General features: G+C 32.5%; 2 protein-coding genes across 3 annotated transcripts; both read right to left on the reverse strand.

Moving 5' to 3' along the window:
- Window positions 1-270: 270 nt before the first annotated feature.
- On the reverse strand, window positions 271-681 carry LOC130967012 (glutaredoxin-C9-like). The gene has a single exon (XM_057891836.1). The coding sequence runs from the start codon at window positions 679-681 to the stop codon at window positions 271-273; it is 411 nt and encodes a 136-aa protein (XP_057747819.1).
- Window positions 682-2,673: 1,992 nt separating this feature from the next.
- LOC130965832 (auxin response factor 3-like) lies at window positions 2,674-8,325 on the reverse strand. Of its 2 annotated transcripts, none has more exons than XM_057890596.1 (11): window positions 7,354-8,325; window positions 6,998-7,054; window positions 6,414-6,575; window positions 6,079-6,163; window positions 5,888-5,978; window positions 5,637-5,801; window positions 4,897-5,016; window positions 4,738-4,813; window positions 4,406-4,565; window positions 3,435-4,310; window positions 2,674-3,101 (listed from the first exon to the last, which is right to left on the reverse strand). In XM_057890596.1, the coding sequence occupies exons 1-10, from the start codon at window positions 7,693-7,695 to the stop codon at window positions 3,481-3,483; spliced, it is 2,088 nt and encodes a 695-aa protein (XP_057746579.1). In that variant the 5' UTR covers window positions 7,696-8,325; the 3' UTR covers window positions 2,674-3,101; window positions 3,435-3,480. The 2 variants fall into 2 exon arrangements, with proteins under 2 accessions (XP_057746579.1, XP_057746578.1); XM_057890595.1 differs by having other exon boundaries at window positions 6,414-6,587.
- Between the last annotated feature and the right edge of the window lie 6,322 nt (window positions 8,326-14,647).

Raw genomic sequence — 14,647 nt, forward strand, 5'->3', positions numbered from 1 at the left:
ATACAAAATTATCCAAGTATAATGGTCCTGCTATAAGTAATTCATAGCTCTATGCCTCTATCTCTAGCTAATTAAGACAAGATAGATTGACTAACAGTAATTAACAACAAAATAGAAAAAAGTGTATAATATTGTTGGACACCAACATCATGGTACTTTGCATGCACTTGCATTGATTGTGAGAACATCACTCTTATTTTCTGCTCTTCAATTCTTTTGCATATAATATTCAGATAATACCATTCAACATCAAAAAAGATGAAAACAAAATTAAAGCCACAAGGCCCCAGCTTGTTTGAGTACAGGAACAAGTTCCCCTGAGATATGAGCCGCCATCACTCTCTCCAACCCACCAAAATACTTACCACCCACGAACACCGCCGGGAACTCTACCACCTTTGCGCCGCCGCCAACAACCGTCCCTGACACCGCTGCGGCCACCATAGCTTCGTGCTGGTCGTCGAATTCGAACAAAGGAGGGTTGACTGCCTGACCCTGCAAGAGCTTCTGCACAACGGGGCACATGCAGCATCCTCTTTTCCCTATGATTATAACCGCTGTATCAGAAACCAGCTTCAGGACACGAGCGGCAGGTTCCGGCACGGCAGCACTGGATCCTGGGTTTCCATCGGCGGCGGGGGTCGTTGGTGGCGGTGGTGGTGGTGAATGATGTTTGCTCATGTTGTTATGGCGGCGGAAAGTTGAAAGCTGAGAAGACAGAGAGAAAGGGAGGAGTTTGTTGAGAGTTGAGAATGAAAAAAGCGGGAAAAATATGTAATGTTTATTTATATAGAAGAAAGGCATCAAGTGGGAAAGCATATGCACAAGATTATAAGAGTATTACGTAATATATAAGAGCAAGTGCGGTGACATGAATGAACGATTTCAATTGGATCACTTATTTTTCTAGCTTCAAAATGGTTTCACTTGGATTTTATTTACACTCAAATTTAGTACTAAACAACTTTGAGGATAAGATAGTAAGATACATTAAATTATTAATAATTATTTAGCACAGTATATCCAAATTAAACATTAAGTTTAAGGTGAAAACTCAGGTGCAGCCGACTTCACGTAAAGTTGATAATTGTGAGTCATTAGATAATTTGACTGATTTGACTAAATTTTCATCTAACGGTTTTCGATTATCAATTTCAACGTTTTTTTAGTCAGTCCATACTTTGCCCACGTTTACCTACAGGAGGAAACCAAGAAGTAAGTCAAAAGAATAACAAAATTTCTAAACCGAAAAGTAAATTATTTTGGAAACAAAATAACAAGTTATAATATGGAAAAGTCTAGGAGGCCAGCAGTTTTATTGAATTTTGGCCAGCATGTAACCAGTTGAGGAAGGTGAGCCATTGGATGAAATCTCACACCATCAAATAATCATTGATGGCTAGTTGATGGCTAACAATCACAAAAATTGCTGGCCCCCTAGCATCGCTCTTATAATATAATCGGGTCTAAATTTGCTGCTAATTATGCTGCACAAGGTGTGAATGCCCCAAGCTTGGTAAGGCATATCTTCTGGAGAAGCTCAATGACCCTAATCTTTACTCTTTGCATGTGAGAAACATCAGTCAAATTATTGTGCCACGTTATTACACCGAAATTACACCCATTTTTCTTCGTTCTTTCTATATATATATATTGTTTTGCACGTTGATTCAACTATTCATCAAGCTCACTTCTTTTTTAGATTTCCAAAAATACCTAATGCTAACACAATAGATACTATATTATCGTATTTTGACTCATTTGTAACACTATAGGGCCTGGCATAAGAATGTTTTATCCGATAAAGACTAATCACTTCTTCTTTAATAGTCCTTAATCACTCTATAGTTTTGAACCCGAAAATTGGGTTAGTACTAAAAACATATCTTGAAATAGTAAATTTCGTCTACTATGATGATAATTAAATATAATCTATTACTGTTAAATGTCACGTACCTATACACTAAAAATTAGTTACTAAATAAGTCATTTATATAGAATAAATATTAAAATACAAATTATACTTTGAAAATAAATTCAACAATATATATATATATAACAATCATTAAAAAATCATCGCGAGTAAAGAGGAAAAACACATGATACTTACATGTAATAACAACAACAATTAAATAATTAAAATTAAAATGGGAAAGAATAATTTAATGAATTTTATGATCCACAAAAAATTGTATAATTAGATGACTGAATAAATGCAAAGGTGGTTCACAATTTGTGTAGTAGTGTAGTAGGTATCTGGACACAGTAGAAGAACCGCAAATTAAATAAATATACTTCAACTGATTACTAAGCTGTTGTATGCACTAGGTGTCATTTTGAAATCATCACTCGGATGCAGAGAGAAGGACAAGTATGAGAGAGATAAATTTCGGGAAAAAAAAATCATAAACCACAAGTTTGGAATTTATAGCTAAAATTAAATTTGAACAATGACGTCAACACAAATATCCTTATCCAGTGGCCTACTTTTGCTTGCATCACATCAATTCACGGTGCACAAAAAGAGTCTCATGCGACCCTTCAGGCCTCCAACTTGTTTTGCGACCTCATCGTAGTGACTGTTTAACACAAATTGATCGTGACATAAATGAATGCTATTCGATCATGCAGTGCGTCATGTTTTCATGCCATTCGACAAGGAAAAATTATGTCATAACACAAGCACAACTTTCTAATAATCACATAAACCTGTGGGTCTAACAAGATTTCCAGGAGTGAAACCAGGAAAGTAGCGACTCACGTGGTCAAAATGTTTTCATACTTGTTTATAGGGGGACATGCTCTCAAATCATACAAGTACAAAGAAGAAACAAGAAAGCACCAAAAGTATATGAATCTAAGTCAACGTGCTTGCATGTTGCATCTCATGATATAGGTTAGAGTAAACAAAGATTAATACAAGAATCCGGTCACAGGATAATGGCCAAATTCAGGTACATGTCTATAAACGTTTATTTTGGTACCCAAAATCCTAAATTATTATGCCAAAGACATTGCACATTTGCTACATTTATCCCAGTGATCATCGCTAACATGCATTGTACTTTCTTCTAACTTTGAAACCAATGCTGCAGTTGACCCTGCACACAATATGAAAGGAAGAATAATTTAATAACATAAACTACATGCATAAAAACCCTTCTGACATTTTCAAATTAGTCCCAGTAAAGTTAACCTCAATATATGGTGCACTCACATTGTTAACGATCCATGCTTATTGTGATCTAATCAATGGCCGTTTCATAATGTTTTCATACTTGTTACTGAATCCACTAATCATACAAGTCAAATACTGTGTGCTAACAATTCCAGGTAGTTAAGTTGTTTAGTGTTTACCTACAGATTCTATCTTAAGACAAGTGCACTAGAATGACATATCAAATACATAGTCTCATAGGAAAAAGATTGCTTACTTTTGAAGAGTTACTTCGGAATGTCTTGCACTTACGTGAATGCCCTTCATTGGCAATGTCTTGTAAAAGAAGGCCCAGAATTTAATTGAAAAGTGACTGTAGAGGGGTCAGTCTCTTCATTTGCAACGGGAGCACCCTCGGTTAGTGAAAAACCAAAGACTCTGCAGTTGCTTTTACATGAAGAAACCAGCTCTTGACTTCCTCTCGGCTCTGATCTTGAATCAGGTGAACGTGGACTACCACCCAACTGATCATGCAGATTTAAAAAAGTGAAAGAATTTTTTCCTTCCTGAGCTTTCCCATGGAAAGTTGTCTCATAAGATGGGAAGGAAGCATTCGTTCCACCATCAACTTCAGAAGCATATGAACCTCGTTGAAGTGCTTTACCACCCTTCACCTGATTAGCTTTGTTGCTATAATCAGAGTTTGAAACTGGATTAAATGCTTGCTGGAACATCAACACGGATGATGGAGATGACAGTTGACCAGATGGAAAGGGTGCATGCAAATGAGAAGAATTGCTATTCATATGCACAGACCATCCATTTCTGGACCTTAGCATCTGGTAACCATCAAAAGCTCCGAGGCGACCATTTCCATATGGTTGGCTTGGAAGTATTTCTTGACCTTGCAAGACCTTTTGGAATCGGAAAGATTCACCAAAGCCTATGCCATTGCAGGAAGCATCGGAACTCACTTGTGGGATTGTACCATGTCCTGCTGTGGTAAATCCAGGATAGCACCTTCTTAGTTCCGATAATTGGTGACACTGAGCATTAATACCATTGACAGGATTATTAACACCCAAAATTTCTTGACCTTGCAAGACCTTCTGGAACCTTAGTGATTCCCCAAAGTCTGATGTACTGATCCCATCTGTTAGAAGTAAATAACAACTTAAGTAGCTGAATATTGTTGGACAAGCTAAAAACTAAACCAGATCAAAAGAAAGAAAAAAGATTGCTGCATACTGGGAACTGGAAATTCTAGCTGTGCTGAAGGCAATCCAATCTTGCTCCTCTTCAAACCAGCTGTCATCAGGCTACTGGCAGTGGAAGCAGAACCTGATGGCTCAATCTCCCATGGAGAAACCCTATTATGCCGTGTGGTTTCTAAGTCATCCCACCTTACCTACAATGATAAGAGAACTTATAGCTGCCATCATTTAAATCACTGAAGAAATGATGTCACATCCTTGATTAGTCCTTAAAATCCAGTAAACAAGAAGCAAGCTCATTTGTCAAAAGAGTTTTGTGAATGATAAACCATATTAAGCAAAGTAAGAATAATCCAAACAACATACCAGCAGGCATCTCCATTTTGATCCGGGCCATCTGACAGGATCAACATCATTAATCCCAATAATTAATCCTGTGATTCTGCCAAAAGAAGTCCAAATAAGATTTTCCATTGACAGGGTTATCTAAGTTCATCAAAGCACAGGAACAAACCACAAACAAACCTTCGATCTGCAGCATCTTCGGTTTCAAAACGCATCCTGAACCTCATTCCAACTGAATATGAATAATCAAGGCTCTTCAAGAATTTGTGGACAGGTACGATGAAGTCTGATGAACTAACCCTACAAAGAAACAATTAATTATAGTAGACAATAATCAGACACCAGGCACACCAAGGCAGAAATCTTTAATGTTTAAAGAATAGTATATGGGGCCATTAACTTAATGAGCTGAGACTGAAGAAAAAGCAGGAATCTTATGTTGCTCGGCTAGATATATCAGAAAATACTAGTTGCGTAATAATGTTTTGCAGAAGAACCAGAGGGCTAATAACCATGCTATTGGCAAAAAGAAAATGAGAGATTTTGAATAATGATTGAATTTGAAACAGGGTAAATAAAAATTATAGTGACAAATTAAAAATTACAAATTGAGTGACATTCAAAAGGAGATCTTCAGGTGAAAAAGCTTAATGTATAAGCAGAAACAACTTAGAAAATTGGCTTCACAATTTCTGAGGGATGTAGCCAAGAACTTTACTGTAGCTTGTTTTAGTCTATAGAACCAAATCTCCTATTCAGTTGTTCGTTTACTGTGACCATATGGGAAGATAGTGGTCGAATGAATATCTCTCTATTTGATATACAACTAAACATCCTTCTGAATCACATCATATAACTGGAAACTGAAAGTTTCCATTTCAACAACCTGGAAAGCAGAAGAGAAAAACCAGAAGAAATACCTTGGGTTATAGTGAACACTGAAGGCACATCTTGAAGACAGAGCATTAATCACTTCCACAGGAGTGCTATGATTCAACTGCTGGTGAGGGAGAACTGAAAATTTACCATCACTTTTCAATTGACCTGCCCTACGAATTCCCAATCTCAGTTCACCATCTGCCCCCCTATCATGAAGTATAAAATGTTGGTTATGTCCTTCTTATAAAGACTAGTTAATATTCAATGTTTGGTAGAATTTAGATCTGAATACCTAAGAAACAGGACAGCATCTCCAGACACCAGCTGCTTCTTGTTCACAAATGCACTCCATCCGGTGGTAAGCAAATGCCTTCGTGGCTGCCCTGTTCAGACGAAACAGGAAATACTAATGAAATACACAAACAGCCCCATACCCACAATCTCATTGTTTTCCTTAGAAAGAAAAGAGACACCATGACATACCCCTGTAAATATGTCGAAACTTCCATTCCCGGCCATGCAGATCCTTTGCTACAAGCTCTTGTGATGGCCTCTGTTGACTATAATCCTGAAGTAACACTGAGTTATAACTTATATTCATAATTATTCAAACTACGGATCTTACCTAATCCTAGGAAAATTGATGCCAGTTGTTATGATATATGAAAGAAAACTTCCAAATTCTACAACAGTGTAATTTCAATACATTTACAAGGGCTAGCTTAACATCAGTAGATATAAACAAAATGCTAAAAGTAGAATCAAGGAAACACTTGATCAAGGTCACTTTGAAGTGAACGTATCCTCATTATAATTACCAGTGGAGGAAAGCAATCTTCAGCTGCACGACGGGGAACCGAGAATCCACCATGAGTGCTGGTATCAGAAGCTGTCAGAGTCTTGCAAAACATGTGGGGTGTTGTTGCCTTCATCACAGCATCCGTGTCCTCCTCTTCACCATCAGCCTCAATATCCCCTTCCTGAAATTTTTGCTGTACTTCATATAAACAACAGCCAAGTTCATGCAATATCAAAGTTTAAGAAGGGAACTCAATTTAGTACCAAAGCATAGCTCTCTTTTCTTTCAACTTGTATCATTATGTAACAATAGAATGTGTGATTCCCTTGTTCAGTTCAGTTGTAAGGGTGTGTTAATGTGTTTAAATGACTATTAATACCATTGAAAGAGACACAAGAACAAAACCTATAGCTATGTTGTGTACTTTTGACACCTTTGGATTTCAAAGACTAGACACTTGAGCTTTACCTTAATTAAGCAAATTCATAAGAATTACAATTATCACAATCTTGTCAATTTTACTTAGCCCCTTAGACTTAGGTACAGTATCGCTTTCCCTGGAAAGGAGCTGAACAAAGGTGAAAAACCATGAATGAGCCTCACCTCATTTTCAGGAACAAGCAAAACCTGGCAATATACTTCATCACTCCCTTCCTCTGCCTGCACACAAGAATCACAACGCACAAACATCACATTACACGTAAGAATTTCCAAATAAGACGAACCGAAAGCTCTCTATTCTACATGACTCGCCCTAAGCAGTAAGAAGCAGAGAGGCCACTGAGTAAAGCACGTTCATAAAAATTCAATCCTTGTTTGTTAAATGAAAAAGTATAATTTTGTGATACACAAACTTTGACCCCCCATCAAGCAAGCAAAACCCAGATAAGAAATACAGAAAAATAAATCAACTTTACAACAAAAGAAAAGAACAGAGAGCAGAAGAAGATAGTACTGACATGGAGCTTAACATCGAGAACGCGACAGAACACATGGGGTGGGATGCTGTTATTGTTGTTAGAGAGAGGAAAATCGTGAAGTTGCTGCTCAGAGTGTCCCTGTGGGAAGTACACAACAAGAGTTCCCTTCTTCGGCAACGAGATCATTGAACCTGCACACGCGTGCCACAGCTCCAAACACACGGAGTTAGAAGAAGAACCAGGAACAACCGGAGCTGAAGCTGAAACAGAAGCAGTGCTTGTTCCCGAGTGCGAGGAGGAAGAAGATGGAGAAGCAGCGTAGGAACCATACGACGGCGTTTCATCGTCCTCCGTGGTGTTCAGATCAATCAAACCCGCCATGAGAATTAGAATTTAAAAGAAGAAAGAAAAGAACTTGTGAACAATGATAATGGAGTAGCAAAAGGTACCAACTTGGAGTTGAAGAGTTGGCGTGGAGAAGAAGAGGGAATGGGGAATGGAGAGAGGGATTTGAAAGAGAAGAAGGGTTTCATTTCATTTCATGTTCTCATGATGGGTACTGCATTTTTTCAGAGAGCAAACTTTGGCATTTGCTAAAAAGAAGCTGACCCAATACTCCCAAAAAGAAAGAAAGAAAGAGACCCTCTCTCTCTCTCTGATGAATTTCCTTTTCTTTCTTTCTTTTTTGGGTTCTTTCTTCCTTTTACTTTTGTTTCCTGGCTTTGAATGAATGAGTGAAATGGGGTCTCTCTCTCTCTCTCTCTCGGGTACCATCAAATCATGCTTTCATTCCCATTTATCTCATCAAAATCCTTTTTTTTTCATTATTTTATTTACTCTCTTTTAATATATTTTGTTTTACTTAAATGTTTTATTTTGTTGGTTTGCAGGGTGAAGCAGCAGGAGTAGCAGTGGTTGCAGCTGCTGCAATGCTGAGACTGTTGGGTGTGATGTGTGGCAGAGAGAGACAGAGAGAGAGAAAGAAAGAAAGAAACAAGCAAGAACAATGACTGTACTGTAGACTGTAGTAGTAGTAGTGGCTCATGCATTTTATGAGAGCCTTTTATTCAATTTTCATTGGTGAAAGGGCCAATTACAAAATATCACAAAATTAAATAAATAAAAAGAATGTACGGCCTTCTCCCTGTATTTCCGGGGGGGATGTCTATTCTGTCCCCTTCTATTTCACCAAATCTCACTCTTATCCCTTCTTCTTTCTTCTTCCTTTGCCTTACTCACTTACTGCTTAGTAAAATCAATGCACTACTTTAGATTACCACTCATTAGCTCTGGTTTTCGATTTCGTTCTCCCTCATATGATTATGCTTCTTGCCAATGGCCTTTGATTGTGAATAGATTTCCCATCATTTTTAGCACAGGAGACTAGGAGAGTGTTTGTTTTACAGTATTTGGAGGTAAAAAATAGAAAAAAAAAACTATTATTTATACACTAAAATTAATTTATTTTTAATATATATTTTATATTTTAATATATATTTTATTTTAATAAATAATTTTAGTGTATATTTAATATCATTAAAAATAAAAATATTTTTTATTTTTGTTAGTTTGAGTAAAAATATTACAAAAATATTTTATGCACGCCAATATAATATCTGACATTATTTTAGAATTCTAATATAATTGTTTTTGATAAAGTAAAATCTGATTTTATACGAGAATCACATCTAATTATATATCTTTGTTCATTTTTAAAATAGTTTCTGAGAATAATTGTATACATAATTTTAAATAATTTTCAAAATTTTAATTATATTAACTAAATTTTAAAAATGGACAAAAATATATCACGCTAATATCTAATAACACTGTGAATCAATCAATCTAAAGAGTTAAGGGATTAATATAATGTATTTTTATCATTCTCAATAATGTAATTAATACAATTGATATCTTAAATACTTTCTTAATGTAACTAATTTCAAGAATTATTTTAAAATTTAAGCCTATATAATATTATAATTGCATAATAATAACAAAATCATGAACATATATCTATATAGAAACGTAATGCAAGCATAATGAGGATATTGTTCTAGAAAATCTAAGTTGAACCTGAATAATTTTAAGGCACTCCATTACCACTTCTATAAGAGACAAGTGCAAGATAAGTGAGTTTGGATGTGGAAAGTTGCATGCTGTTTTTGGGAAATTCATCCTTTATTTTGGAATTTCTGCCTACCCAAGTTTTGACTTTTCCTTTAGGGTCCTAACCATTATTATTAGCTAGTTTCTTAGAACGAAAGTAACGGCTAATCCTGGTCCCTGTACCTAACCAATTAGAGAACTGGCAAAATGATGATCAACATATCTTTATGCTTGTCATAGTTTAGACCCTCATTTTTATATATATAGACCTAACCATTTCAAATGTGGAGCAGCTATTCCATATATCAGTTCTTTTTAGGCCAACCTTTTTACAATTTTGGAAAATAAAAAATTCATATATAAAATTTTTCTTTAAATGTTTTTTATTAAATAAAGACTATTGTATTTTTTACTAAACAAATATTAACATTTTATTTTGTCATACATTATATGAAAAAAATAATTAATTTAATCATTTGTTGAAATTGAAAAAGCATTTAAAATATATAATCTGTCATTCTATTTATCATGTCTAATAACAGATTACTTTTTAAAAAGAGTTGCATTCTCAATTTCGCTAATACTCACACACACAGAGAGACTAATTAATAAACAAGATTACAAGAGTATTTATCACTTAATCAATTATATGTTAATTTTGTTGCCTTGAATTAGGTGTCCATGCCTAGCTACCTCTTTAGCTTGTGCCTCCCTACAAAGAAAACTTCTATACTTTCTGCTGGGATTATTAATTATTTAATTACCTGCTCTTATACTTTCACACTGTTTAATTAACTAGTATTCTATGAATTTCTCCATTATATGCAGAAAAAGAATTGAACGTGGTTGCGTTAAATACCATTATAAAAAAAAACGTTAAATATTGTCAGATTTATGATTAGATTTAGCATCGAAAGTTAGCGACGGATTTGTTGACAAATTTGACAATAAATTTATCGAGTAAAAATATTACCATCAAATTCAATTTTTCGAAATAAATTCGCTAGAAATAATTGAAAAAAAAAAAGAAAAATTGGCGTGCCAAAAATAACTATATTTAATGGACATATTGTATACTATATTTTACTATCTCTTATGATATCATGATCACAAAATAAATCTTTTAGCATATTATTATACGCCTCTAGTTTAACATTGATAGTATATATATATATATTGAATTTTATTAGTTTAAAACTTTGAATTTTGTTATATATTGGTTATCTATATTGAATTTTGTTAGTTTATGTATGATGCCATTAAAATTTTGAATTTTGTTAGTTTTAAAATTATTAAATTTAAATATTTAATATTATATGCTAAATTTTTAAATAAAATTTTTTAAAAAATTAAAATTTAAGTTTGTTATTGGTTAAACTCATTGGTAACTATTAATTTAATTATTAATAATAAATAATATATTACCGTCATATTTATCGGGAGAAAAATCTAACAGTAACAAACTCCAAGAATTTTACCAATTAAAAGTTTATATCTGCCGTTAAATTCGTTGGTAATTAACAACGGACGAAAAAATCTACTAATAAATAATTACTGACAAAATTTATACCATCTAATTTCTGTTAAATCTAATAATAAATAGATTATCAACAGATTTTTTTAATAAATATGACAATATCTGACAACTTTCTTACGGTGTACAATAGCAAACTAATTTTAGAATAATAAGACATTACTTTAAATAACCTACAAAGAAAAAAAAAAGAGATAACACACAAAGAAAATGATGTAAAGATATATATTAGGCAAAAATTATAAAACTGTTAAGTTTTGATAGTTAAAATTAAAATTAATTTTATGAATTCTTAAATAGATGAACATTATTATATAACAAGCTAAGTCATGAAGATGATACTGCTGTATTCTACTTTTTTCCTTGGTGTCGGTAACATTAATATAATTGATATCTTACTTGTTTACTCCCTTAAGAATTTGAAACTTCACTGTTATAGCCATATCCACCCTAAACTCGAAATCTACCTTAATTTGATCACTCAAGTTGTGTCATCACCTAAATTATTGGAACCTCATAACAAATCATTCTAGTAGTATTACTCTTCAGTCTTCACAGACAAAACTTATTATCATATCCGTTTTTTTCATGCAATTCATTTGGCGGCATATATAATTCAAACATATTCATATTCTACTACACTACTTAGCATGGTTTTGTTATTTATTTCGTACTACTGATGCACTTGCGCTTGCTTCATTATTTATTAAGTAATGATCCACGTTCTACATACAATTTATTCACGAAATTCAAAATAAAGACATGCTGCTATAGTTATATCTATTATATAATGAAGATTAATTAGAATATATATACCTTTTAGTTTTATATCTGTAAAAAAAAAACTTTTTCTATTTTTAAAATTCGAACAAAAAATATCATGGTTATAATATAAATATTTACTACCTAAACTAATGGGTAAAAAAACGTAATTAATAAACCAGCTGAAGAAAAAAATTACGGAGATCCCCAAAGTTTAAAACGTTAGGTGTATCTCCTATATATAACTACATTTCTATATAAATCGAATGAGTTATATAATACTGCTGCATTATATAATAATAATAATGTAAAAATTCACGTGTAGATCTTTACGTGAGTTTTTACCTAATAATAATAATAAAGAAAAGTATAGGTAGATAATAAAAATACTAAACAATATGAACAATGGATATATCAGATGTTATCAATTTACTAGGTGTGCGGATAGTTATCTTAATATTAAAATTTAGATGAGTAATTTGGGAGTGTAGTGTATTTTTACTTTATTTGACCAATTTTAAAACTCATTGTTCATATTGTTTACAAAAATGACCTAGCAAAGTTCCCACTAGGGCTAGGGAGACAATGGACTATTTGTACAATGTGTACAATGGCTATTGAGTTATGAAATGAACATCCCCTATACTATTTAGAATAACCATCCGACTACAAGGGATAATAAACATCTTCTCGAAAAATTTGTTTAATTTTTGGGTTCACCAAAGATCGAACTCTTGACTTTTCGGATCTAGTATTTTAATACCATGTCATGATACCACTCATCCCAAAAGCTTCAGCTGATGGGAAAATATAACACTAATAATTATATCTCTAATACTCTATAAACCTCCATTGTACACATTGTATAAATATCTCATTGGCTCCTCATACTTTCCCTAATAATAATAATAATAATAATAATGTGTTTGTTCGTGACAATGTAACTCACAACCGACAGTCACATGCATGGCTTAAATTAAATAATAATGTGGAAGAGAAGAAACAAACAGAATTGAGAAACACAGTTAAATGTTCACTTTCAGTTCGTTTTCAATGTCCCGAGCTCTATCCTAATAATGCACAAAATTGTTCGGAGCACACAGCATACACAGTGTACCAAAGTTATTCCTGAAAAAACCATGCATTATTACTATCCCACCAAATTTTTTAACTAGATATGGAGCATAACGAACAATAATAAAAGTTTGGATGAAAACATTAATTTATTATTAATCTATATATATCATGCAATAATCAAATAAGACACGCCTTTATTTTCCAGTGTGATAGACTTTACTGAAAATAAAATGAAAAAACAAAAAAACAAAGCAAAACTAGGAATCAAGTTAACAATAAAAGTAGCATCCACATATAAAAATGATGGAGACAGACAAAGAATATGAAAAAGCAAACAAGACAAACACAAAACGACCACAAGTGTGTCAATTCAGACCACTCAAAGCTTAGTAAACAATTGATTTTTAATTACTTTTGATTCTCCTAAAGTACAGAGTACTCTTAGTATTCGTCAAAAATATAGCCCTACAATCAACTGATAAATTAGCCAAATGACATTTCAATAATAATAATAATAATAATAATAATATAAAGTATAAGAAGCTAATTTTTAGTTAATTAATATCAATTAATTCTTTATAATTCTTAAAATTTTTCATTTTTGAAAGATTTAATATTTATGATTTATAATTTATATTTTAAGATTAAAAATTTTTAATTTAACATAAATAAAATAATTTTAAAAATTGACTGATCGAAAATAAAAATCACTACCTATATATATATATATATATATATATATATATATATATATTCCTCTACACTTTAGAGTATCTATATATAATAATATCCTAAGGAATCTAATTTCATCCCTTTTGAATTCAGTTTAACTAAGTACTTTTTAAATTGTTTTTTATTCAGATTTTTATTACATTAATTTAAAAAAAAACATATCTAAATAGATTTAACATTTTTTTAAATTTAATTATACATCCAAAAAATAAATTAAATAAAACTAAAATTTAAAATTTTCATTTTAATTTTAAAATTTTTAATTTCTAACACATCATAATTTAAATACACATCCAAAAAATAAATTAAGTAAAACTAAAATTTAAATTTTAAAATTTTAATTTTAAAATTTCCAAATTAATTTTAAAGCTTTTAATTATTAAGTATTAACACATTCTAAATAAAAACTCCAAAAAGATATCAGATTTCAACCATCTAAATAGCTAATGCCATAAAATCACAAAGCTGCACATCGTTCATCGCCTTCCTCCTCCTCCGTTGCCGCTACATCCTCCTCTACACCGCTATCCTCCTTCTCTGCGCCACCGCTGCCCTCCTCATCCGTGCCGCCTTCCTCTTCAGCACTCCTCCTTGTCGCTGCTCTGTCCTCCTCGTCATCGTTTCTTTGTGCCGCCACTTCCTCAAACGCGTCTCAAGTATTTAGATGTGTCTGTGTTCAAATTCTTTTTACGCATTTTTTATCATTGTTGCTCCTCTTTTTATTTTGTACAATATTCTTTTTTTTTCCCTTGTGAACAATAATGAAATAAAATGGCTTAAAGAAATTCTCATATATTTTGTAATGTTAATGTGTTTTGGATGTACAAATTCTAAATTTTGGATATATTTATGTTGTTTACTCAATTTTAAAATTGTAGTTGATAATATCTACATAATTCTAATTAATAATGTATTTATCTAAAAAATAAAAATGTAATTTAATTAAAACATAATTAAATAATATTATTTAAATAAAAGACTAACCAAAGACTAAAATTTAAAAGGATGAGTAGCATCTTTCTTTTGAATATGAGAATCCCCTCCAAAATCGTGCATTATGGGTGTTCACGGGTCGGATTGATTTAGGTTTGGGGTAAAATTAGAATCGAACCAATTGAA

The sequence above is a fragment of the Arachis stenosperma genome, chromosome 3 (assembly GCF_014773155.1).
Source record: "Arachis stenosperma cultivar V10309 chromosome 3, arast.V10309.gnm1.PFL2, whole genome shotgun sequence".
NCBI lineage: Eukaryota > Viridiplantae > Streptophyta > Magnoliopsida > Fabales > Fabaceae > Arachis > Arachis stenosperma.

Excerpts from the sequence above, each read along its gene's own strand:
- LOC130965832 (XM_057890595.1), bottom strand. The coding sequence starts at position 7,695 with ATGGCGGGTTTGATTGATCTGAACACCACGGAGGACGATGAAACGCCG. Across the intron at positions 6,588-6,997 it reads TGCTTGTTCCTGAAAATGAG|CAAAAATTTCAGGAAGGGGA; the intron begins GTGAGGCTCATT and ends TATGAAGTACAG. Across the intron at positions 5,979-6,078 it reads GTTTCGACATATTTACAGGG|GGCAGCCACGAAGGCATTTG; the intron begins GTATGTCATGGT and ends TCGTCTGAACAG.
- LOC130967012 (XM_057891836.1), bottom strand. The coding sequence starts at position 681 with ATGAGCAAACATCATTCACCACCACCACCGCCACCAACGACCCCCGCC.